Source organism: Balaenoptera borealis (assembly GCF_965194805.1).
Source record: "Balaenoptera borealis genome assembly, chromosome: 11".
Taxonomy (NCBI): domain Eukaryota; kingdom Metazoa; phylum Chordata; class Mammalia; order Artiodactyla; family Balaenopteridae; genus Balaenoptera; species Balaenoptera borealis.
In genome coordinates, this window is record NC_138868.1 from 52992858 (window position 1) to 53020656 (window position 27799).

General features: G+C 37.2%; 1 protein-coding gene across 5 annotated transcripts in view; it reads right to left on the reverse strand.

The window, feature by feature from the left end:
• The window catches only part of C2CD3 (C2 domain containing 3 centriole elongation regulator), a 125949-nt gene that overhangs the window by 76429 nt on the left and 21721 nt on the right, over positions 1-27799 (reverse strand). For all 5 annotated transcript variants that reach the window (XM_082343130.1, XM_082343127.1, XM_082343126.1 and 2 more), the window contains exons 6-11: positions 26737-26869; positions 26169-26297; positions 7409-7556; positions 4023-4174; positions 2694-2900; positions 1707-1819 (exon numbers count right to left, since the gene is read on the reverse strand). In XM_082343130.1, coding sequence (XP_082199256.1) covers positions 1707-1819; positions 2694-2900; positions 4023-4174; positions 7409-7556; positions 26169-26297; positions 26737-26869 — 882 coding nt within the window. The remainder of the gene's footprint in view (positions 1-1706; positions 1820-2693; positions 2901-4022; positions 4175-7408; positions 7557-26168; positions 26298-26736; positions 26870-27799) is intronic.

Genomic DNA, 27799 nt, shown 5'->3' on the forward strand with positions numbered 1-27799 from the left:
AACTAGAACTCTTCCAATTCCTGGCTTGATGCTTATTCCACATGTCCCATACTATCTTTCTCAGAAGGACAAAGGGAGAACTCAATCGCTGTGGCCAATAATAATAATAATGCATGAGAAGCAATATAGATTAAGAGCACACGATTTGGAATCAAAAAGGTTCTAGTTCAAATTCTAGTTCTACCATAAACCAGTTGTGTTATCTTAGACAAGTTACTTAACTGATTTATACCTCAGCTTCCTCTTTCTTCATCTGTGTGTGTGTGTGTGTGTGTGTATGTGTTTTAAAGGATTACATGATTAATATATATAAAACACTGAGTCGAGTTCTTGACACATAATTTAGTGCCCAATAAATGTGAGCTAGTATTAGTTACATACGACTTTAGAGTTTAATGCTTTTACATTCATTATCCCATTTGACTGTCCATTAAGCCCCTGTGTAATACAGGCAGTCCTTGCTTTGTAGATACTATGTTAACTGAAACTCGTGCATATCAGAACTGTGTCCTTGCTGTACCTCAATTTTACAGATGGGGAATCTGAGGCTCAGAGAAGTTTTAAGGAACTCATAAATGTCCTGTAGGTAGAAGGAGGTAGAGGGGGAAGACCTGAGAAAAGAATCCAACATTTCCATTGTAAAGCAATTATACTCCAATAAAGATGTTAAAAAAACAAAAGAATCCAACATTTTTCTTTGCATTGGGGTTTGATAAAAACAGTTTAATTGCATTAAAGCTCCTCAAACACATTGACTTCAGCGAGCAGAATGAAGTATACATTCTCGAATGCTTTTAACAAACCTCCAGAGCACCTTCTGTTGCTATCGATAATTTAAGCATACAGAAAATAAACATATGAAAAATTTTAAATGCCCTAATTCTTCCTTACGGTGATGGGGAAAGTGAAACAATGTACTCTAGTAAAAGAGTATATTAAATTACTTTAGGTGCTGTTTTTAAGGGTAAATAAGTATTTATTTTAAACGCTTGTGCTGGATATACTCACATCAAATGAGAAATGATACATGTGCAAGGTTATTCACTGAAGCACTGTCTTTAATAGAGAAATATTGAAAACAACTTAAATATTAAAAGTTGAAAATATTACAGCAAGTCCAAAAAGCCAGTCACAAATACCACGTATTATATGATTCCATTTATATGAAATGTCCAGGACGGGAAAATTGAGAGAGACAGAAAGTAGATTAGGAGTTGCTTAGTGAAAGGGGGCAAAGAGAGAATTGAGGAAAGAATGCTAATGAGTACGGGATTTCTTTCAGGGGGGATGAAAATGTTCTAAAATTAGATTGTGGTGATGGTTACACAACCTATAAATATATTAAAAATCACTGAGTTGTATACTTCAAATGGGTGAATTGTATGGTATGTGAATTATACCTTGATAAAGCTATTTTTAAAAAGGGAAGAAAAGAAAAACGTCAATAGTTGAAAGAACATGATCTAAGCATCAGGAGTTCTGAGTTACAGTTTCAGCTATGTCACTGCCTTTCTGCCTTGCATCAGAATAGTCATAGGACCTCTGGGCCAGTTTCCTCACTTGTAAAGTAAAGGAATTAGATTCACTTCAAAATTCTTTCTGCCTCTAAGATTCTACGATAATACAGGAGTATATGAATAATTAGGGATTCAAAAATTCTTCCAAAGCTAAAATATCTAAGGAGCAGAAATCAAGTTCTCTCTTACTTCCATCTGTAATTTTACTGGATGCGAGTCGAACCACCTCAGTGATCAAAGCTGTCTTTGTCAATCCATTTTTGGAAAAGCCCACAGGAAAGTGATATTCCACAAAGAAGGTGCTAAAAAATCAAAACAAGAAAAGTAATTAAAAAACAAACCAAATAATAAACCTATTTTCTCTCTGATAAATCCTACATATCTTTCAAGGTCCTATTTTTAGAACCTCAGGTCCTCAGAGGACCGACCTGCTCTTTTCAGAGCCTTCACCAGTTTTGCGTTCCCACAGCACTTTTCATATAGAACATCTCTTTTGGCCCCTAAAGCCCTATCATATTGGGTTGGCCAAAGAGTTCCTTCAGGCTTTTCTGTAACATCTTACAAAAACCCGAACGGGGCTTCCCTGGTGGCGCAGTGGTTGAGAGTCTGCCTGCCAATGCAGGGAACACGGGTTCGAGCCCTGGTCTGGGAGGATCCCGCATGCCGCGGAGCAGCTAAGCCCATGAGCCACAATTACTGAGCCTGCGCGTCTGGAGCCTGTGCTCCGCAACAAGAGAGGCCGCGATAATGAGAGGCCAGCGCAGCGCGATGAAGAGTGGCCCCCACTTGCCACAACTAGAGAAAAGCCCTCGCACAGAAACGAAGACCCAACACAGCCATAAATAAATAAAATAAATTAAAAAAAAAAAAAAAAAAGACCTTCATATAAAAAAAAACCCCGAATGAACTTTTTGGCCAACCAACAGATAGCCATTTAAATGTTTCTCTCTCCTGCTGACTGTAAGGCATGGAAGAATGGAGCCTCGGTCTTAATTTTCTTTATTCTCATACTTTTAACGCTTGGGACCTAGTGGGGGATTCACTACATTTTTGTTGATTGAATAAAGCATATGAAAGCACTTTACAAATCATAAAGTACTACGTAATTATTTATTATTACTACCAGACACACTTTCCAGAAATGTCAAATTTAGTTTTCCCATGTTAGAGACATACCGTTTTTTTGTTGTCAGCTTAGGTGGTCTCCCAGGAAAGCTTTTTTTGCCAGGCGTCTCCTGAGGACTATCTGGAGGAACTCCCATTGTTTCAATGATGATTCTGACTGAATGTGTTCTGCCCAGAAGGGCCAGTCTATCCACACTTAGGGTCATCACTTGGGCATCTTCCGGAGTTTCTGATAGCATCTGTTGTTCAATCAAGTTTCTGAAAGGAGTTCATATAGACAGTGAGGAAGATCGTCAGAAGCCAAATATGAAACGATCTAGTTGGTACAGGCAAGAGGAGGAAGGAGGAAAGGCAGCAGGCATCTTAATTCACAAGTTATCAAGGATTGGGAAATGGCTTTAATCATAATTCTGGTCCTAATCTACATGAAAGAAATCTCAAAAAATGTAAAAACAGGGACTTCCCTGGTGGTCCAGTGGTTAAGACTCCACGCTCCCAATGCAGGGGGCCCGCATTTGATCCCTGGTCAGGGAACTAGATCCTGCATGCCGCAACTGAAGATCCCACAGCAAAGATCCCACATGCGGCAACAAAGATCCCGTGTGCCACAACTAAGACCCATGCAGCCAAAAAAAAAAAAGTAAAGGGCTTCCCTGGTGGCGCAGTGGTTGAGAATCTGCCGCTAATGCAGGGGACACGGGTTCGAGCCCTGGTCTGGGAAGATCCCACATGCCGCGGAGCAACTGGGCCCATGAGCCACAATTACTGAGCCTGCGCGTCTGGAGCCTGTGCCCCGCAACAAGAGAGGCTGCGATAGTGAGAGGCCCGCGCACCGCGATGAAGAGTGGCCCCCGCTTGCCACAACTAAAGAAAGCCCTCGCACAGAAACGAAGACCCAACACAGCCATAAATAAATAAATAAATAAATAAATAAATTAAAAAAATTAAAAAAAAAAAAAAAAGTAAAAACATTCTTGTAATCCAAAGGCTTATTATCTCCACACAAGTACAGAAACTGATATAACAGAATTAGGTTTTCAACAAGGGATACAGACTTTACTTCAGTTATTCACTACTTTAACATAACTACTATCATCACTTTTGTGTATTCCTTTTCATTTGCTTTCTTTATGCATATTTTCTACATTAAGTGTAACAGAGCATACATACAACTTAGAATTCTGCTTTCTCCCTTAACTATTTTATCACATCCATCTTTTCATGTTACTGCATGCTTAAGAACTGCAATACTTAATGAGTTACTGTAACTCAACCAGTCTGACAGTGTTGGCAAACACAGGTGATTTCACTTGAAGAGATCTTGTGAAAATAATCTTCCTTTGCTTTTGACTCTAAACAAGCATTCATAAAGAGGCTCACCTATTTTTCTTGCCCACCGCCTTCTTCAACTTATGATCATTTGACTCTAGAACCTTAGAAGATCTGGCAAGAGCTTTTGACTGGCTCATTTTTTTAGAAGGGACAACATCATCATCTCCACTGAAGACATCACTGACACTGGTATCAGATTTCTATGGGGGGAAGAAACAAAAAGAGAGGCACTAAAAGATAACTGCTTTGGGGATAGTGGTAATGAAAACATTTCTCTAAAAGTAGTAATCAAAAGAGATAACTGACACCAGGGAGAAAATCCTGTTTCTCCTGGCTATACAAAAATAATATGAAGTTCACAAAAATAACCTACAAGTTCAGTTCAAAGAAAATAAATGAAAATAGATTCTTCTTTCGAATTCTCAATAATAATAACAACCACTATTTATTGACTGCCTTCTATGTATCTGGTACTATGTTAAATGCTGCATGTGTATTTCTAATACTTAGTACATTCCTGTAAGGTGTCCCCATCTCAATTTTTACAAGTGAGAAAATGAAAGCTGAGAGAAGTTAGATAGCTTTGTTTACGATTCACAGCTGTAAATAGTAAAGGCAGATCTTGATCTCCATGAGTTCCAAAGCCTGTATTTCTACCACAGTTTGAGGGAAAATGATGGCACAATATCACCTAACTATATGGGTGCAAAGATTCTACTTTTTTTCAGCACTCTATACTCCTAATGACTCATTCTGCTTTTAATCTTGCTAAGATGAACTGTTTATTATACGTCACAAATTTTCGTAATGGCAGAACTGGTGGGTAAGCCCCCTGTAATTTTATCGTGAGAAAAGGCAGCTGGAACTGACTAATCAGCTCTAACACAAACGCAAAATAAGAAGACAGCGTTACAGTTATTTGGCTCCAATTTTAAAAAAATCTTGCTGTTATAAATGCAGGAGACCAGTCCAAAGTAGTTTTAAGCTTATCACCTCCAACTCCCTTTTTTCAGCATCTCAGGGTGTATAATGTATTGACCTGTCATAAGGGTAACAAATTAATAGTTAAATAGGCATGATCAGAATGTCCTTCTAGGAGGCAATGTAACTTTTCCAAGGTGAAATTACAAAGCTTTTTGCTCTTAATTTTTTCTTTGTTAAGTGGCAGCTTCTAAAAATGGTTTTGACAAGGTGATCAAAAGCTAGATGGGTCCATAGCCTGAAGAAAATTAGAGTAAATATAAACCAGGTTGTTCAAAAGCTCATAATTTCAGGAAACAAAACCACAAGGTAATGCTGAATTTCTAAGCTGTGGATGTTATTCAATATTAAGAACATTAAACACTGACCCCAGGGAAGGACATGAGCATTCTAACTCCCTGGTCTTCCCAGTGCCTCAAGGCCAATTGGTTCACTCCTTCTTCCAGTAAACAAACATTTTCTAAAATTATTTTGTTCAGATAGCATGGGGGATTACTTAGTACCATTCACACATTCATTCGTTTATTCATTAAGAATTCACTGAGTACTCAAATTCTATCAGGCTTTGTTTTACAGGTAATAAAAAGATAATGAAGACATGTTTTTGTTCATGAGGAACTGTATCATACAACATAAGGGCTCTAAGAGAGGTATGTGCAGGATATTGTGGACATTCAGGCAACAAACTCTGCTTAGAGGAGTCTGGGATGGTTTCTTCATAGAGGTGATGAGTTGATTTTTAAAGAATGAAGAGAAGTTTACCAGATGTATAAGGGCATTTCAACATTTAAAGTAGAAGGATCAGTATGAGCAAGAGATATGGGGATGGAAAAAGCTAGACTGTGGAGTGGTGAGACAATCAGTATGACTGGAGTCTCCAGTGGTTACAGAGCAAAAGTGGGAGATGATGTTAGGGAGGTTAAGTCAAGATCAGATTCTAATGCTATGCTCAAGACTTAGGAGATGGTGTGTTCTAGTGGGAACAACATGGGCTTTTTGCCAGACAGACTAGGGTAAGAATTCTAGTTCTGCCTAATTACTAGTAATTAATGTCTCTAAGCTTTTATTTCATGATATGTAAAAGAGATAACACTATCTCATGGGGCTAGTAAAAGAATTAAATGAAATAATGAACTTAAAACATTTGGCACAGTACTTAATAAATAACAGGTAACGTAAATTCCCTGGCACACAGAAAATGTGTACTAAATGTAAGTTCCCTTTCTCTTTTCTCCTACAGGTAACATAGTTTCAGTGATGACTTTTAAGGTAGAAAGTCATGAAATCCTAACAATTCACAGTATCTTTTAAGTCCATCTCCTCCTTTCCAATCCCACTGCTGCCACTCTCATTCTGGCATGCTCTCTCTCTCTCTCTCTGTCTCACACCTCCAATAACCCAATGGCTTCCTTTCTGCTCCCATTATTCTCCCCTCAGTTGACCTCCTACATCATTGCCAGATTAACATTCCTAGAACACTATTTCAGTCATGTCATTTCCTCCTCACTCGACATTCAAACGCTGTTACAGACTGCTTGCAATGCGCTAGCCTGCCTCGTCAATGTCTCTTCCACACAAATTCTTACCCAGTCAAATTAGATGCCTTGTAGTACACAAACTGCTTCTCTAAGTAGGTCATTCTTTCTATTCCTATTTCATATCGTTTATCTCTCTGAACACTACTTTTCAAGTCTCAGTTAAAATCCCTTATCCCTCATGATGCTTCTTCCTGACAATCTCATGTAAAAGTCCTCCCTGCTTCTTCTGCACCCTGGTCGCCCTCATTGCTTTTCCACTGAGCTAGTTATAAACTACATTGTATTTCAGGTATCTTTGCTGACCTGGAGAAAAAGAAAATAGGGAATATGACAGCAATCTTCACAAATATGATTATTTGTGGAACAGTGAATGAACTCATTTTGTACACACTCTAGAAGATGTTAAACCAATGAATAGAACATACAGCTTGACATAAGAAAGAACTTTGAAAATGCTAAAACTGCTTGAAAAGAGAATGTTCTGTCTTAAGGGTCAGTAGAGGTATTTGTCCGCCATGAGTAGAGGTGTTTCTGGAACCCCTGTATCAGAAAAGATACCAGTCAACGGTGGTTCTGAGAGTATACCTACATTAGCTCTTCCTTGAAAGAGCTCTTAGGAAGTCATATAATATATTAAGATTAGAGGCTTTGGACTCAGGTAAACTTGAATTTGAATCCTGGCTCTAACACTTACTTGTTATGATGTGTCCTTGGACAAAATAATTAATCTTAGTAGGCTTATCTCCTCATCTGTAAAATGAGGATAATACTCTCCTCTTCAGATTGTGATTATAATTAAATAAGGTATGTAAAATGGATAGCTTTCTGTCTGGCAAGTGGTAACATGCCTACACCCACTAATATTATTAATACTCTTGTTCTCCAATTGCTAAAGTTTCAGATTCAGTGACTTACAGGTGCTGTGTAAAACAAGTTCTCCAGGAGACTCTGGTCATACTGAGGGTCATTGGGCTCACTGCTGCAATACACATCACTCCCAGGAGATGGGGAATCTGGAGGAGAGCCTAGCCCATCCCAGTAACGACCTTGGGATAATTCAGCACTGCAGAGATAAGAAAAACAAAGCAGGACTTTAAGTTTCAGCTGAGCTATTCTTTTTTTATTAAACGTTCTGAAGTTCTAAACATGGAAGAAAATATGTTAAACAGAAGACTTACATTAAACAGAAGATTATCTGATAAATAGTTTCATACTATATTCCCCCTCCTCTGGGGTGTCAACAGCTAGCATTCAAAAAATACACTACTGACAGAGATTGTGATCTCATTCATTTATTTAACAAACATTTTACTGGGTAACTATTATGTGCCAGGCATGGTGTTAGGTCCTGAATGCTACAGAGATGGCTAACCTAACTTGTTCTACTCTTGTGCTGCTTATGGTCTAGTAGGGAGGAAAAAAGACAAAGAATTAACTATAATTCAATGAGTTAAATGTTATATACTGTTTTTGTGAAGAATGTCTAATTCATAAATATGCCTTCTATTAAGCAAAAATATGTGTATTTAGGTTAATTATGGCAAGATTTGTTCTATGTGGGATAGAGAAATAAGTAAAACAGATACTCTACTTATAAAGAGTTTGTAAACTAACAAACATAAGCATACAAATATGTGTATATTTCATTCATTTTTGTTTCTCCTATAGTAACTAGCACTTAATGAACATCTGTAAATGAACTTACTGATTCTTAATGAACATGTTATTAATAATAAAAACAATATTTATTAAGTACTTAATATGTGCCAAACACTGTGCTAAGCATTTCAATTATTCTTTCAACTTTGCTTCCCTTTCAAGCTAGCTACTATACTTTTTTTCCCTTCTGTAGTTTCCCAATAATACGTGATCACTACCTTCAAATTAGATCGTGTTCCTATAATTCTTGGAACAAAGAAATGCTCAACAAATAGATGCTCAATAAATGTTCCTTTCTTCACCTTTCCTTAATCTATAGCAGAGTTTCTCAACCTTAGCACTACTGACATGTTGGGTCAGATAATTCATTGTCACTGGGAGCTACCCTGTGCATTTTGGATCGCTGGACCCTACTCATCAGAAGCCAGTAGCACTCCTCCAGGTGTGACAACCCAAAGTATCTCCAGACATTACCAAATGTCTCATGGGGTAGGGGTAGGGGAGAACTGCCCTCCAGTTGAGAACCACTGATCTATAGTAATCTCTCTCTCAAAGGTCAAGAACAACTTCCTAACTGCCAAAATCCAACTAACAACTTCCCAATCCACACAGCTTCTCTGCAGCTTGTGAGCACTGCTCCTTTTTGAAGCTCTACTTCTTGGTATTCTACACAATTCTCATTTGCCACTTATGGTTCCCCTTCCCAGCACCCTCCCCAGCACACCCCCCTCCACCAGTTGCTTTTCTCCCCTCTTTGCAAACCCTTAAATTTATGAATTCTGTTCAGTATATAGTCTTCTACCTCCCCCCCCCCAAATTAACATTTCTTTGAATTTATTCTTCTGTCTTTGACACAGAAAAAGGTATGCCATTTCCCTCCATGCAATATTTAGGACATACTTATAACCAGAAACAGGGAGAGGTCAGAGATATTTTGCACATGCCAGAGGCCTGGGGTTCCTGTTGGGAGGGCAGGAGATATAAAAGTAAAAGAAAAAGGGGGGGGGGTTGGAATTTGCCTGTATTCTTTGGCTACAAGACAAGTCCATTCTCAGAACTTCCTTCTTTTTCTTTTTAATCATGTTTTAATCAAAGAACACATGTACCTATTTTATATTTTTATTTAAAAAAAAATTTATTTATTTTGGCTACGCCGGGTCTTAGTCTGCAGCATGCGGGCTTCTTTGTTGCGGCATACACACGGGATCTAGTTCCCTGACCAGGGATTGAACCCGGGCCCCCTGCATTGGGAGCCCCGAGTCTTACCCACTGGACCACCAGGAAGTCCCTACACGTACCTATTTTAAAAGTCAAATAGGACTACCAAGACATAATGAAAATCAGTAGCTGCCTGCCTCCTTAGAATCACTTTCAACTCCTTAAGATGTTTCTTCTGGTATTTACCTTCATATTTCTAAGTAACACATGTGTACTGCTATTTTCTGATTTTTCACTTTTCTAAATGATTTATGGACTTTCTAGTATGAAAAATGAAAGATCCACTCTCTTATACCATTATTCTTGGAAACGGATATCCCTTTCCCCCATCTTCTCAATTTATATTACAATTTTTTGTTGTTAATCTTCAGGGTTAACATCATATCAGAGCCAAGTATAATTTACTATACTTTCTTTACAACTTCTAGTTTTCCTTGTTTTAATAACTGTCTTAATTTTCATTTACTTAGTTTTCTACGTGCCTATTACTATTTCATTATTGAACTCTCCAAGAGAATGGACAGATTTCCTCTCATTCTGCTCAAACACAGAAGAAATGTGTTTCCACCTACCCTTTCCCCTCCTTGGAAATATCCCTACTGAAGCCCTGTCCTGCTTCCATAAGAAGTGTTTGCTCTCTAAATATGACACAGGCCATAAAGCTCCTTTTCTCTTTCTTCTCTGTTACATCCCCTACTTCTTGGACTCCATGCCTTGCTCTTTATTCCTATATTCTCTCTGTTGTAGAGAATACCCTATGGTTCCCTGAGAACTAGTGCAAGAGAGGCAATCTTTCGAGTCCCTGCATGTATGAAGATATTTTTACTCTACCCTCACACATGATTGATTGGAAACGGAATTTGAGGTCAACAATTAAGAATTTTCAGAATCCTGGGGCTTTCCTCGTGGTCCAGTGGGTAGACTCCATGCTCCCAGTGCAGGGGGCCCAGGTTCAATCCCTGGTTGGGGAACTAGATCCCACATGCATGCCGCAACTAAGAGTTCGCATGCCACAACTAAGAAGTCCACATGCTGCAACTAAACATTCTGCAACGAAGATCCCGCATGCCGCAACAAAGATCCCACGTGCCTCAACTAAGACCTGGCGCAGCCTAAACAAACAAACAAAAATAAATAAGTAAATATTAAAAAAAAAAAAAGAATTTTCAGAATCCTGAAAGCAATTTTCCACTGTCTTCCATGGAGCTGGTAGAAAAGTCTTTTTTTATTTCCGGCTTTATTGAGGTATAATTGACAAATAAAATTGTAACATATTAAAAGTGTACAATTGATGACTTGATATACATTGTGAAAGAATTCCTCTCATTGAGTTAATTAATGCATCTATCACCTCACATATTTCCTTTCCCCTTCTTTCTTCCTTCCTTCTTTCCTTCCCTTTTTATTTTCTTGTGAGAACATTTAAGTTCTACTCTCTCAGTAAATTTCAGTTATGCAATAGTGTTATCAACTATAGTCACATTATAACTAGATCCTCAGACCTTATTATTCTTATAACTGAAAATTTGTACCACTTTACCAACCCTTCCCTATTTTCTCCAAGCCCCAGAAACCACTTTTTGACAATGTTTCAATAAATTTGACTTTATTTTTGATTCCACATATAAGTGATACCATGTAGTATTTCTCTGTCTGGCTTATTTCGCTTAGCATAATGCTCTCCTGGTTCATCCATGTTGTCACAAATGACAGGATTTCCTTCTTTTTTTAAGGCTGAATAATATTCATTCCATATTTTCTTGATCCATTCATCCACTGATAGACACTTAGGTTGTTTCCATACCTTGGCTATTATGTATAATGCTGCAATGAACATGGGAGTACAAATATCTCATCAAGATAATGATTTCAAGCAACCTAAATGTCCATCAACAGAGGAATGGATAAAGATATGGTACATATATACAATGGAATATTACTCAGCCATAAAAAGGAATGAATAATGCCATCTGCAGTGACATGGGTGGACCTAGAGATTGTCATATAGAGTGAAGTAAGTCAGAAAGAGAAATCAAACATCGTATAATATTGCTTATATGTGGAATCTAGAAAAACGGTTCAGATGAACTTATTTGCAAATCAGAAACAGAGTTACAGAATAGAAAATAAACTTATGGTTACCAAGGGCGGATGGGGGGTGGGATGAATTGGGAGACTGGATTGACATACATACACTGCTATATATAAAATAGATAATTAATGAGAACCTACTGTATAGCACAGGGAGCTCTACTCAATGCTCTGTGGTGACCTAAATGAGAAGGAAATCTATACAACAGTGGATATATATATATATATAACTGACTCACTTTCCTGTACAGCAGAAACTAACACAACATTGTAAAGCAACTATACTCCAATAAAAAAAAAATAGATAAACAACAAGGACCTACTGTATAGCACAGGGAACTCTACTCGATACTCTGTAATAACCTATATGGGAAAAGAATCTGAAACAGAATAGATATATGTATATGTATAACAAAACCACTTTGCTGTACACCTGAAATACAACATTGTAAATCAACTATACTCCAATATAAAATAAATGTTTTCTTAAATTTCAAAAAAAAACCAGACAATGATTTCATTTCCTTTGTATATACAACCAGAATTGGGATTGCTGGGTCATATGGCAGTTCTATTCTTAATTTCTGAGGGAACCTCCATACTGTTTTCCATAGTGACTATACCAGTTTACATTCCCACCGACAGTGTACAGGGTTTTCTTTTTCCCCAAATTCTCACCAGCATTTGTTATCTCTTTTCTTTTTGTAACAGACATCTAAATAGATGTGAAGTGATATCTCATTATGGTTTTGATGTGCAGTTCCCTGATGATTAATGATGTTGAGCACATTTTCTCATACCTCTTGGCCATTTCTATGTCTTCTTTGGAAAAAAGGTCTATTTAGGTCCTTTGCCCAATTTTTAATTGGGCTATTTGTTTGTTTGTTGTTTTTTTTTACCATAGAGTTGTATACGTTCCTTGTATATTTTGGATATCAACCCCATATCAGATACGTGGTTTGCAAGTATTTTCTGCCTTTGCATTTTGTTGATGGTTTACTTTCCTGTGTTTTAGTTTCGTGTGGTCCCACTTACTTATTTTTGCTTTTGCTCCCTTTGATTTTGGTGTCAAGTCCAAAAAATTATTGACAAGACCAATGTCAAGGAGCTTACCCCCACTATGTTTTCGTTCAGGAGTTTTATGGTTTCAGGTCTATGCTCAAGTCTTCAATCCATTTTGAGTTGATTTCTGTGTACAGTGTAAAACAGTGTCCAGTTTCATTCTTTTTTTTTTTTTGGATTTATTTTTTAAATTTATTTTTTTATCTTTTTATTCAAACAGAAAGTCACAAAAATTATAATCATCCTCATCAGTTCACTCAGTCCCATGTAATTAAATTTTTTTTATCTTGATCTTTTGTTAGCACTTTTATGAATTCATCAGTTTTCCATTAGAGTTCTGAAAAATGCTTATTCATTCAGTTCAGCAATATAGTCAGTTACCAGAAACCTGTGCTTGTCACAATCTTTTCCATGAATTCCTTGAAGATGAAACCCTTTTATAGGAACATTTTTGCAAAAGCATGAGAGTATACCCAGAACTGTCTGTAAATGACAAGGCTTAAAAATGACCACGGTTAAAGATTTGATGAAGGGCTTCCCTGGTGGCGCAGTGGTTGAGAATCTGCCTGCCAATGCAGGGGACACGGGTTCGAGCCCTGGTCTGGGAGGATCCCACGTGGCACGGAGCGGCTGGGCCCGTGAGCCACAATTGCTGAGCCTGTGCGTCTGGAGCCTGTGCTCCGCAACAAGAGAGGCCGCGATGGTGAGAGGCCCGCGCACTGCGATGAAGAGTGGTCCCCACTTGCCGCAACTGGAGAAAGCCCTCGCACAGAAGCGAAGACCCAACACAGCCATAAATAAATAAATAAATAAATAAATAAATAAAAGAACGTGAATTTCTTAAAAAAAAAAAAAAAAAAAAAGAGAGAATGGGAGTGCATTTCACTGTCTGTGAATTTAAAAAAAGAAAAAAAAAAAAAAAAGATTTGATGAAGTTCATAATAATGCAACTGACAAGGAAATTTAGTTATTTCTAAGATAAACATTTTAAAATAATAACTAGAATTATGACTTATAACACTATACCAGAACATATAAGATTTTTAGGAATTTCATGTAATGTCTGAAACATTTATATTAACATATTTCCACACAAATAACCCAAAGAAAGTTTGGTATTAGTCGTTTTTTGGTTTTTTAAATTTTATTTTATTTACTTTTTTATACAGCAGGTTCTTATTAGTCATCAATTTTATACACATCAGTGTACACATGTCAATCCCAATCGCCCAATTCATCACACCACCATCCTCAACCCCCCGTGGCTGTCTCCCCTTGGTGTCCATACGTTTGTTCTCTACATCTGTGTCTCAACTTTTGCCCTGCAAACGGGTTCATCTGTACCATTTTTTTAGGTTCCACATACATGCGTTAATATACGATATTTGTTTTTCTCTTTCTGACTTAGCTTCACTCTGTATGACAGTCTCTAGATCCATCCATGTCTCAACAAATGACCCAATTTCGTTCCTTTTTATGGTTGAGTAATATTCCATTGTATATATGTACCACAACTTCTTTATCCATTCGTCTGTCGATGGGCATTTAGGTTACTTCCATGACCTGGCTATTGTAAATAGTGTTGCAATGAATACTGGGGTGCATGTATCTTTTTGAATTATGGTTTTCTCTGGGTATATGCCCAGTAGTGGGATTGCTGGATCATACAGTAATCCTATTTTTAGTTTTTTAAGGAACCTCCATACTGTTCTCCATAGTGGCTGTATCAATTTACATTCCCACCAACAGTGCAAGAGGGCTCCCTTTTCCCCACACCCTCTCCAGCATTTGTTGTTTGTACACTTTCTGATGATGGCCATTCTAACTGGTGTGAGGTGATACCTAATTGTAGTCTATATTTGCATTTCTCTAATAATTAGCGATGTTGAGCAGCTTTTCATGTGCTTCTTGGCCATCTGTATGTCTTCTTTGGAGAAATGTCTATTTAGGTCTTCTGCCCATTTTTGGATTGGGTTGTTTGTTTTTTTAATACTGAGCTGCATGAGCTGTTTATATATTTTGGAGATTAATCCTTTGTCAGCTGATTCGTTTGCAAATATTTTCTCCCATTCTGAGGGTTGTCTTTTCGTCTTGTTTATGGTTTCCTTTGTTGTGCAAAAGCTTTGAAGTTTCATTAGGTCCCATTTGTTTATTTTTTGTTTTTATTTCCATTACTCTAGGAGGTGGATCAAAAAGATCTTGCTGTGATTTATGTCAAAGAGTGTTCTGCCTATGTTTTCCTCTATGAGTTTGATAGTGTCCGGTCTTACATTTAGGTCTTGAATCCATTTTGAGTTTATTTTTGTGTATGGTGGTAGGAAGTGTTCTAATTTCATTCTTTTACATGTAGCTGTCCAGTTTTCCCAGCACCACTTATTGAACAGACTGTCTTTTCTCCACTGTATATCCTTGCCTCCTTTGTCATAGATTAGTTGACCATAGGTGTGTGGGTTTATCTCTGGGCTTTCTATCTTGTTCCATTGTTCTATGTTTCTGTTTTTGTGCCAGTACCATATTGTCTTGCTTACTGTAGCTTTGTAGTATAGTCTGAAGTCAGGGAGTTTGATTCCTCCAGCTCCGTTTTTTTCCCTCAAGACTGCTTTGGCTATTTGGGGTCTTTTGTGTCTCCATACAAAATTTTAAGATCTTTTGTTCTAGTTCTGTAAAAAATGCCATTGGTAACTTGATAGGGATTGCATTGAATCTGTAGATTGCTTTGGGTAGTATAGTCATTTTCACAATGTTGATTCTTCCAATCCAAGAACATGGTATATCTCTCCATCTGTTGGTATCATCTTTAATTTCTTTCATCAGTGTCTTATAGTTTTCTGCATACAGGTTTTTGTCTCCCTAGGTAGGTTTATTCCTAGGTATTTTATTCTTTTTGTTGCAGTGGTAAATGGGAGTGTTTCCTTAATTTCTCTTTCAGATTTTTCATCATTAGTGTATAGGAATGCAAGAGATTTCTGTGCATTAATTTTGTATCCTGCAACTTTACCAAATTCATTGATTAGCTCTAGTAGTTTTCTGCTGGCATTTTTAGGATTCTCTATGTATAGTATCATGTCATCTGCAGTGACAGTTTTACTTCTTCTTTTCCAATTTGTATTCCTTTTATTTCTTTTTCTTCTCTGATTGCTGTGGCTAGTACTTCCAAAACTACGTTGAATAATAGCGGTGAGAGTGGACATCCTTGTCTTGTTCCTGATCTTAGAGGAAATGCTTTCAGTTTTTCACCATTGAGAATGATGTTTGCTGTGGGTTTGTCATATATGGCCTTTATTATGTTGAGGTAGGTTCCCTCTATGCCCACTTTCTGCAGAGTTTTTATCATAAATGGGTGTTGAATTTTGTGAAAAGCATTTTCTGCATGCTTTGAGATGATCATATGGTTTTTATTCTTCAATTTGTTAATATGGTGTATCACACTGATTGATTTCCATATGTTGAAGAATCCTTGCATCTCTGGGATAAATCCCACTTGATCATGGTGTATGATCCTTTTAATGTGTTGTTGGATTCTGTTTGCTAGTATTTTGTTGAGGATTTTTGCATCTGTATTCATCAGTGATATTGATTGGTAATTTTCTTTTTTTGTACTATCTTTGTCTGGTTTTGGTATCAGGGTGATGGTGGCCTCACAGAATGAGTCTGGGAGTGTTCCTTCCTCTGCAATTTTTTGGAAGAGTTTGAGAAGAATGGGTATTAGCTCTTCTCTAAATGTTTGATAGAATTCACCTGTGAAGCCATCTGGTCCTGGACTTTTGCTTGTTGGAAGATTTTTAATCACAGTTTCAATTTCATTACTTGTGATTGGTCTGTTCATATTTCCTATTTGTTCCTCGTTCAGTCTTGGAAGGTTATACCTTTCTAAGAATTTGTCCATTTCTTCCAGGTTGTCCATTTTATTGGCATAGGGTTGCTTGTAGTAGTCTCTTAGGATGCTTTGCATTTCTGTGGTGTCTGTTGTAACTTCTCCTTTCTCATTTTAAATTTTATTGATTTGAGTCCTCTCCCTCTTTTTCTTGATGAGTCTGGCTAATGGTTTATCAATTTTGTTTATCTTCTCACAGAGCCAGCTTTTAGTTTTATTGATCTTTGCTATTGTTTTCTTTGTTTCTATTTCATTTATTTCTGCTCTGATTTTTATGATTTCCTTCCTTCTGCTAACTTTGGGTTTTGTTTGTTCTTCTTACTCTAGTTCCTTTAGGTGTAAGGTTAGGTTGTTTATTTGAGATTTTTCTTGTTTCTTGAGGTAGGCTTGTATAGCTATAAACTTCCCTCTTAGAACTGCTTTTGCTGCATCTCATAGGTTTTGGACCATCGTGTTTTCATTGTCATTTGTCTCTAGGTATTTTCTGATTTCCTCTTTGATTTCTTCAGTGATCTCTTGGTTATTTAGTAACGTATTGCTTAGCCTCCATGTGTTTGTGTTTTTTACGTTTTTTTCCCTGTAACTGATTTCTAATCTCATAGCATTGTGGTCAGAAAAGATGCTTGATATGATTTCAATTTTGTTAAATTTACTGAGGCTTGATTTGTGACCCAAGATGTGATCTATCCTGGAGAATGTTCTGTGCGCACTTGAGAAGAAAGTGTAATCTGCTGTTGTTGGATGGAATGTCCTATAAATATCAATTAAATCTATCTGGTCTATTGTGTCATTTAAAGCTTGTGTTTCCTTATTAATTTTCTGTTTGGATGATCTGTCCATTGGTGTAAGTGAGGTGTTAAAATCCCCCACTAGTATTGTGTTACTGTCGATTTCCTCTTTTATAGCTGTGAGCAGTTGCCTTATGTATTGAGGTGTTCCTATGTTGGGTGCATATATATTTATAATTGTTATATCTTCTTCTTGGCTTGATCCCTTGATCATTATGTAGTGTCCTTCCTTGTCTCTTGTAACATTCTTTATTTTAAAGTCTATTTTATCTGATATGAGTTTTGCTACTCCAGCTTTCTTTTGATTTCCATTTGCATGGAATATCTTTTTCCATCCCCTCACTTTCAGTCTGTATGTGTCCCTAGATCTGAAGTGGGTCTCTTGTAGACAGCATATATATGGGTCTTGTTTTTGTATCCATTCAGCGAGCCTGTGTCTTTTGGTTGGAGCATTTAATCCACTCACATTTAAGGTAATTATCGATATGTATGTTCCTGTGACCATTTTCTTAATTGTTTTGGGTTTGTTTTTGTAGGTCCTTTTCTTCTCTTGTGTTTCCCACTTAGAGAATTTCCTTTAGCATTTGCTGTAGAGCTGGTTTGGTGGTGCTGAATTCTCTTAGCTTTTGCTTGTCTGTAAAGCTTTTGATTTCCCCATTGAATCTGAATGAGATCCTTGCCGGGGAGAGTAATCTTGGTTGTAGGTTCTTCCCTTTCATCACTTTAAATATGTCATGCCACTCCCTTCTGGCTTGTAGAGTTTCTGTTGAGAAATCAGCTGTTAACCTTATGGGAGTTCCCTTGTATGTTATTTGTTGTTTTTCCCTTGCTGCTTTCAATAATTTTTCTTTGTGTTTAATTTTTTCCAATTTGATTACTATGTGTCTTGGCATGTTTCTCCTTGGGTTTATCCTGTATGGGACTCTCTGTGCTTCCTGGACTTGGGTGGCTATTTCATTTCCCATGTTAGGGAAGTTTTCAACTATAATCTCTTCAAATATTTTCTCGGGCCCTTTCTCTCTTCTTCTGGGACCCGTGTAATGCGAATGTTGTTGCGTTTAATGTTGTCCCAGAGGTCTCTTAGGCTGTCTTCATTTCTTTTCATTCTTTTTCTTTATTCTGTTCTGCAGCAGTGAATTCCACCATTCTGTCTTCCAGGTCACTTATGCGTTCTTCTGCCTCAGTTATTCTGCTGTTGATTCCTTCTAGTGTAGTTTTCATTTCAGTTATTGTATTGTTCATCTCTGTTTGTTTGTTCTTTAATTCTTCTAGGTCTTTGTTAAACATTTCTTGCATCATCTTGATCTTGGCCTCCATTCTTTTCCCGAGGTCCTGGATCATCTTCACTATCATTATTCTGAATTCTTTTTCTGGAACGTTGCCTATCTCCACTTTATTTAGTTGTTTTTCTGGGGTTTTATCTTGTTCCTTCATCTGGTACATAGCCCTCTGCCTTTTCATCTTGTCTATCTTTCTGTGAATGTGGTTTTTGTTCCACAGGCTGCAGGACTGTAGTTCTTCTTGCTTCTGCTTTCTGCCCTCTGGTGGATGAGGCTATCTAAGAGGCTTGTGCAAGTTTCCTGATGGGAGGGACTGGTGGTGGGTAGAGCTGACTGTTGCTCTGGTGGGCAGAGCTCAGTAAAACTTTAATCTGCTTGATTGCTGATGGGTAGGGCTGGGTTCCCTCCCTGTTGGTTGTTTGGCCTGAGGCAACCCAACACTGGAGCCTACCTGGGCTCTTTGGTGGGGCTAATGACAGACTCTGGGAGGGCTCACGCCAAGGAGTACTTCCCAGAACCTCTGCTGCCAGTGTCCTTGTCCCCACGGTGAGCCACAGCCACCCCCCGCCTCTGCAGGAGACCCTCCAACACTAGCAGGTAGGTCTGGTTCAGTCTCCCCTGGGGTCACTGCTCTTTCCCCTGGTTCCCGATGCACATATTGGCCTATAATTTTCTTTTCCTTGCAGTGTCTTTGTCTGGCTTTAGTGTCAGAGTAATGCTGGCCTCATAAAATGAGTCTGGAAGCATTCCCTCCTCTTATGTGTTTTGGGAGAGTTTGAGAAGGATTGTATTAGTTCTTTAAACATTTGGTAGAATTCACTACTGGAGTTTTCGGGACCTGAAATTTTTTTTAAAATTTATTTTATTTAATTTATCTTTTTGGCTGTGTTGGGTCTTTGTTGCTGTGCACGAGTTTTCTCTAGTTGTGGTGAGCAGGGGCTACTCTTCATTGTGGTGCACGGGCTTCTCTTGTTGTGGAGCACAGGCTCTAGGTGTGCAGGCTTCAGTAGTTGTGGCTCAAGGGCTCAGTAGTTGTGGCTCGCGGTCTCCAGAGCAGAGGCTTGGTAGTTGTGGCGCACGGGCTTTGTTGCTCTGTGGCATGTGGGATCTTCCCGGACCAGGGCTCTAACCCATGTCCCTTGCATTGGCAGGCAGATTCTTGACCACTGCACCACCAGGGAAGCCCTGTAATTATTTTGTTGGGAGGTTCTAAATTATGATTCAGTCTCCTTGCTAGTAATCAGTCTGTTCAAATTTTTCTGTTTCTTCATTATTCAGTTTTGGTAGATTGGATATAAACTTATCCATTTCTTTTAGGTTTTGCAATTTGTTGGTGTATAATTTTTCATAGTAGTCTCTTACAATTCCTTGTATTTCTGTGATATCAGTTATAATATCTCCTATTTCATTTATAATTCCATTGAAGTCCTCTCTCTTTTCGTCTTAGTAAGTCCAGCTAATGGTTTGTCTACTTTATCTTTTCAAAAAACCAGCTATTAGTTTCATCGATCTTTTCTATTGTCATTTTAGTCTCTATTTCATTTATTTCTGCTCTGATCTTTGTTACTTCCACTCTGATTTTTGTTATTTCCTTCCTTCTGCTAACTTTGGGCTTAGTTTGTTGTTTTTTTCTAGTCCCTTGAGGTGTAAAGTTAGTTTAGTTGAGCTCTTTGTTTCTTAATGTATGTGTTTTTTAATGTCTTACATGTTATGTCTTACAAAACCTTACATGTTTCTTTTTTTTTAATTTTTATTTTATATTGGACCATAGTTGATTAACAAGGTTGTGTTACTTTTGGGTGTACAGCAAAGTGGTTCAGTTTTACACTTAATGTACATGCTTACTGCTATAAAATTCCCTCTTAGATATGCTTTTGTTGCATTCCATAGGTTTTGGTATGTTGTGTTTCCATTTTCCCTTGTCTTAAATGATATTTTTACATTTCTTATTTGATTTCTTCTTTGACACATTGGTTGCTAAGGAGCCTGTTGTTTAATCTGTACATATTTGTCAATTTTCTAGTTTTGGTTATTGACTTTTAGTTTTATACCATTGTAATCAGAAAAGATGCTTTATATTTCAATCTTCTTAAATTTACTGACTTCTTTTGTGGCCTAACATATAATCTCTCCTGGAGAATGTTCCATGTGTGCTTGAGAAGTGTATGTATCCTGCTGCTGTTAGATGGAATGTTCTGTATATGTCTGTTACGGACATCTGACCTAATGTGTCATTTGAGTCCGACGTTTCCTTACTGATTTTGTTTTGATGATCTATTCATTGTTAAAAGTGGGGTACTGAAGTCCTCTGTATTGCTGTTTATTTCACCTTACAGATCTACTAACATTTGTTTTATATATTTAAGTACTCCTAGGGTGGGTACCTAAATATTTACAGGTGTTGTATCCTTGTGATGAATTGACCAACTATAATTATATAATGACCTTCTTGATCTTGTTATAGTCTTTGGCTTAAAGTCTATTTTTTTCTGATATAAGAATAGGTACCCCCCCCACTCTCTTTTGGTTTCCACTTGCATGAAACATGTTTCATATCCATTCACTTTGAGCCCATGTGTGTGTCCTTAAAGCTGAAGTGAGTCTCCTGTAGGCAGCAGATAGTTGGGTCTTGTTTTTTAATCCATTCAGCTATTCTCTATCTTATGATTGGAGAATTGAGTCCATCTACATTTAAAGTAATTAATGATAGGAGTGAACTTATTACTACCATTTTGGCAATTGCTTCCTGGTTGATTGGTAATTCTTTTGTTCCTTTCTTGCTCTCTTCCTTTAGGATTTGATGACTTTCTGTAGTGGTATGTTTTGCTTCCTTTCTCTTTCTCCTTTGTGTATCCACTATAGGCTTTTGCCCTGTGGTTACCATGAGGCTTACATAAAACATCTTACATTTTTAACAGTCTATTTTAAGGTGATACCTTAACGTTGAACACATATCAAAGCTCCTCCCCCCCATATTTTAAGTATTTGATGTCACAATTTGCATCTTTTTACATTGTATGTCCATTAACAACTTATTGTAGTCATATTTATCTTTATAACTTTTGTCTTTTAACCTTCATACTAGATTTATAAGTGATTTATCTACCATCATTAGAGTAATAGAGTATTCTGAATTTAACTGTATACTTAACTTTATCAGTGAGTTTTATACTTTCATGTTTTCTTGTTACTAATTAGTGTCCTCTGGCTTCAGTGTGAAGAACTCCCTTTAATATTTCATGGAAGGTTGGTCTAATGGTGATGAACTCCTTCAGTTTTTGCTTGGAAAATACTCTCTCTCTCCTTCAGTTCTGAAGGACAGCTTTGGCAGGTAGAGTATTTTTGTTTGGCTGTTCTTTTTTTTCAGCACTTTGAATATAACATCGCACTCCCCTTTAGCATGCAAGATTTCTGCTGAAAAAATCTGCTGATAATCTTATGGAGGTTCCCTTGTCCATAACAAGTTGTTTTTCTCTTGCTGTTTTTCAGATGCTTTCCTTGTAACTTGACAATTTAATTATAACATTTCTTGGTGTGGGTCTCCTTTGAGTTGTCTTACTTGAAACTCTCTGGGCTTCCTGGATCTGAATGTCTGTTTCCCAGGTTAGGGAAGTTTTCAGCCATTATTTCTTTGAATATTTCTTTTTTAAAAAAAATATTTATTTATTTTTTTTGGCTGTGCTGGGTCTTAGCTGTGGCACGTGGTATCTTCTTTGTTGTGGCATGTGGGACCTTCATTGTGGCATGCGGGATCTTTAGTTGCAGCATGTGAACTCTTAGTTGCAGCCTGCGAACTCTTAGTTGTGGCATGTGAACTCTTAGTTGTGGCATGTGGGATCTAGTTCCCTGACCAGGGATCGAACCCGGGCCCCCTGCATTGGGAGCGTGGAATCTTAGCCACTGGACCACCAGGGAAGTCCCCATTATTTCTTTGAATAAGTTTTTTGCCCCTTTCTCTATCTCTTCTTCTTCTGGGGCCTTTATAATGTGTATATTGGTCTGTTTGTTGGTTCCCCAACATCCCTTAAGCTATCTAACTGCTTCATTTAAAAATTTTTCCTTTTTGCTCCTTTGATTGCATTCCACTGCCCTGTCTTTGAGTCTGCTGATCCTTTCTTCCCATTGATCTAGTCTGCTGTTGAACCCCTCCTGAATATTTCATTTCAGTTATTGTATTCTTCAGCTCTGTGATTTGTTTGGTATTTAAAAAACTTTTCTATCTCTTTGTTGAAATTCTCACTTGGTTCATGCATTGTTCTCCTGACCTCAGTAAGCACACCTTTATGAACATTATTTTTAACACTCTATCAGGTTAATTACTTATCTCTGCTTCATTAAGATCTGTTTCTGGATGTTTATCCTGTCCTTTTCTTTGGAATATATTCCTCTGTTTCTTTATTTTCCTTGCCTTTCTGTGTTGGTTTCTGCTTATTAGATAAAACCGTCACCCGTCTCAGCCTTGATAGAATGGTCTTGTGTAAGAGATGAACCTCATTGATCAGCCCAGCCCAAGATCTTAGTTGCCTCATATGCTTTTGTGACTTTCTAAGCCTTCTTCTTTGTTCTTAGTGGCTCCCAGTAGTGGAGGGTGTGTTAAGACCCATTAGTGTCCCAAAGGGGAGGATCACAGCCAACACCTAGATGTAGGCTGATTAGAAGCTGGACCCTCACTAGCAGCACCTTCCAGGGAGAAACTGGGAGATGGGTGTTTTTGCCTGCTTCCTCTGTGCTGGGTCCAGGTGTACAGCTGTGAGGGTGAGGGTGCTCCTGCACCCATTATGTTTTGGGAGCTCATCTCTCTGGTAGGAATCTTAAAAGTTGGGAATGCTAGATGTGGGGTTCAAGTCCTTTGCTCCTCAAGGAGAAGCTAGGAGTTGGGGATTCCCTTTTGATTGTATGGTGCGTGTTGGGGGTGGGGTTTATGGTGAGAGTGTTTCTCAGACTTTCCTACTCGTTTGATGATATTTTCCCATTCCTCTGATGTGTAGGAGTTGGTCAGTTACTTTCTCGATCTCTTTCAGAGGGAACTGCTCTGTGTGCAGCTGTACATTTGGTGCATCTGTGGGAGGAGGCGAGCTCAGAAGCCTCCTATGTCTCCATTTTGGTCAACTCTCTGGAATGTGATGTTATTCCAATTCCTGATATTGTATACATGACCTTTTTTCCTTCTTTTTGGACATTTTTAAGATTGTCTATTTATACTATTTTGAAAATTCATGATTGTATATCTTGGTGTAGTTTTTTTTCATTCACTGTGCTGGATTCTTGATTCTTATTTTTTTTTTAAACAGCTTTATTTAGACATAATTCACATAACATACAATTCACCCATTTAAGGCGAGCAATTCAATACTTCTCAGTATGTTTACAAATATGAACAATCATCACCACAGTCAATTTCAGAACACTTATGTCACCTCAAAAAGAAACTCTGTATTCAAGACCTATCATCACTTACCCCCCATCCATCACACGCAGCCCTAAGGAACCACTAATCTTTCTGTCTCTAGAGATTGGCCTATTTTGTACATTTCATATAAATGTAATCATAAAATATGTACTCTTTTGTGACTGGCTTCTTTCATTTAGCATGATGTTTTCAAGGTTCATCCATGCTGCAGCATGTTACCTGTATTTTTTCCTTTTTATGGCCAAATAATACACCATTGTGTGGATATACCACTTTAAAAAAATCCACTAATCAGCTGATGGACATTTTTGACTATTATGACTATGGAAATTCATGTACATGTTTTTGTGTGGACTTATATGTTCATTTTCCTTGGGTATATACTTAGGGAGTTGAATTGCTGGGTCATATGGTAACTTGATGTGTAGCAATTTGAGGAACTGACAGACTATCTTCCAAAGTGGCTGCATCATTTTACACTGCTATTAACAGTGTATGAGGGTTCCAAATTTTCCACATCCTCACAACACTTAATCTGACTTTTTGATTCTAACCATCCTAGTGGGTATGAAGTTTTTTATAGTTTTGATTTGCATTTTCCTGATAACTAATGGTGTTGACATCTTTTATGTGCATATTAGCCACTTGACTATCTTCTTTGGAGAAATCTCTATGTAGATACTTTGCCCATCTTTTAAATTGGGCTATTTGTGCCATAATTATTAAGTTGTTGGGTTCCTTATATAGTCTAGATATAAATCTTTTATCAGATATATGATTTGTAAATATTTTCTTCCATTCTGTGATCTTTTCACTTTCTTAATAGTATCCTTTGAAGCACATTTTAAATTTTGATTAAATCTAATTTATCTACTTATCTATTTTTTATTGTTGTTGGTTGTGGTTTTGATGCATATCTAAGAATCCTTTCCCAAATCCAAGGTTATAAAGATTTACCTCTGTGTTTTCTAAGGAGTTTATAGTTTTAGTTCTTCCATTTAGCTATCTGATCCATAATGAGTTAATTTTTTTATATGGTTTGAGGTAAGGGTCCAATTTCATTTTTTGCATGTGGTTAGCCAGCTGTCCCCGTACCATTTGTTGAAAAGACAATTCTTTCCCCATTTAATGGTCTTGACACTCTTGTTGAAAATCAGCTGACCATAAACACATGGGTTTATTTCTAGACTATCAATTCTATTCCATTTATTTATATGTCTATCCTTATGCCAGTACCAAACTAACTTGATTACTCTTGCTTTATAGTAAGTTTTAAAATAGCAAAGTGTGAATCCTATTTTTTCTTTTTCAAGATTCTTTTGGTTATTCTGGGTCCCTGTAATTTCACAGTAATTTTATAATCAGCTTTTCAATTTCTACAAAGAAGCCAGCCATGATTCTGACAGGGATTGCATTGAATCATGAACATGGGGTTTTTTCCATTTATTTAGATCTTCTTTAGTTTCTTCCAACAATGTTTTGTAGTTTTCAGAGTTGTTTTACACTCCTTTAGTTAAATTTATTCCTAAGTATTTTATTCTTATCAATGCTATTATAAATGGAATATTTTCCTAATTTTATTTATTTATTTATTTATTATTGTTTTCCTGGCCATGCTGCGTGGCTCGCAGGATCTTAGTTCCTTGACCAGGGATCAAGACCAGGGATCGAACCCGGGCCCCAGCAGTGAAAGCAGAGTCCTAACCACTGGACCACCAGGGAATTCCCTTAATTTTATTTTTTGATTGTTCATTGCAAGTATATAGAAGTACCATTGACTTTTATATAATGAACATGTATCCTGCAATCTGTCTGAATTTATTTATTAGTTCTAATAGTTTCTTAGAGGATTCTTTAGGATTTTTTTACATACTAGATCATGTCATCTGTGAATAAAGATAGTTTTACTTCTTCCTTTCCAATTTGGAACCCTTATATATTTTTTTCCTGCCTAATTGTTCAGGCCACATAGGTAGTAAGAGACAGACCTCAAATTTCAACTTGTGTCTGTTTAAAATCCATGTTCTTTTCATTATAACCTGCTAGCTAACCTTGGTGTTGGGGAGAGACATGAAAAATAAGAATGGAAAGGTAGATTGGAGACCATTCTGTAAGTGAAGCTAAGACTAAAAGGCTAAAGATTGTATTTTTATTTAGTAGGTAGTGAATAACCAAGGGAATGACTTGGTTATTCTAAGGAAGTGTTGCTTTAAGAAGATAAATCTGTTAACAATGTACACAATGAATTGGAGGAATAATTTAAAAGGAAAGAAAGCTAGTTAAGAGCTCTTACCTGCCCAATAGCAGCTGTATGGCTCTGGTATCAGCTTTTGTGTCATGTTTCCAAAATGTATTCTCAGTTGGAGGCAGGAGGTGATTTTCAATGTGGTCTTTAAATTGATTCCTAGACAAGGCTTTGATTCTAAGGAATGAAAAAAATACTTTTTTAGTGGCTAACATATGGGAAAAATCTAAATCAGAATTAATTGAACATGGAATATTTAACATACTTCAGCTTTCACCTTAAATATATATAAAACTTCACAATTTACAAAGCCCTTTCTTATATTAGAATCTCATTTCATTTATGTAAGAGAGGGAGGAGAGAATATACCCATTTTTTATATAAGCATGCTGGTTCAGAAGGAGTTAAGAATTTAGCCACTTACATATTTAGCAAGCGTCAGTGCTAGGTCTAGATTTTGGGTATCTTAACTCCTAGTTTAGGCTTCTTTTCCACCACATTAAGAATTACTTGCTGAACATTTCCAAGATTATTCAGTCCATATCTTGACAAAAAACACGTGTTACCAACTATCAAGAAATTAACTATTGGGGTTCATGTTTATCTGGTAACTTACTGTGTTGATGCTCCAAGAAAATCTTCCTTCATAGAAGGATGAACTTCTTCCAACAACATGCTAGTATCTGGGCTTGATTTCATTGCAGAAATCACCATGGCATTACGCAGTTTATTGCCTTGTTCTAACAGAGCTGAAGAGGGCAAAACAGAACACAGAAAATCTAAAATCCAACAGAAATACTTGAAATATTTAGCACCTTTCCTTCTCTCACAGGACTTACCATAGTGTACTATAATTGCTTACTTGTCTGCCTTCCCCACTAGCTTGAGAATCCCTTGAGGACATTCACCTTACAACAAATGTTTACTGAGCTTCTATCACGTGGACCGTTTTAGATGTTGGCATTACAGCAGTGAATGAAGTCTCCATTATTTAGAGACTGACCGCCTTACTGGAGCCATTATATACATGCATTGACTCTTCCAACTGGTGTTTGCACATAATAAATTTAGTAATATCTACATAATATATTATTTTTGTATCCAGCTATCTTACTGAATTCTCTTATTTGTAAGTTTTAATGTCATTATTATTTGAGGAACACTAACAACTATATCAGCTAAACTGTTAGGAGTCATAGTGATAATCTAGTCCAAATGTATACTTCTATGGATGAAGAAAAGAATACCAAAACATTTCTATGACTTGTCTAAGATCATACATCAGGTTAACAGAAAAGTCAGGATAAAGTCTTTAAACTTTCTGATAGGTAAAATTTCTCTCATCCCTAAGCAACAACAACAACAATTACAGAGGATAACATTTATTGAACCCTTACCACTTCCTGGGCACTACTCTTAAGTATGTTATGTATAGGAACTCATTTAATCCTCCCAACAATCCTCTGAAATAGGTACTATCATTTCCTTCCCTTTCCAGATGACAAAGCTGAGGCACAGAGGATAGGTAACTTGCCCAAGTTATGCATGCAGTATAACCAGGATGACTCTACATCCTATGATTTAACCACTATACATATATGACCCCACTTTTTCTTAGACTTCTTTTTAAAAGCTTAGGACCAGTGGTATTATTTCAAGGAACACTGGGAAGAATTATT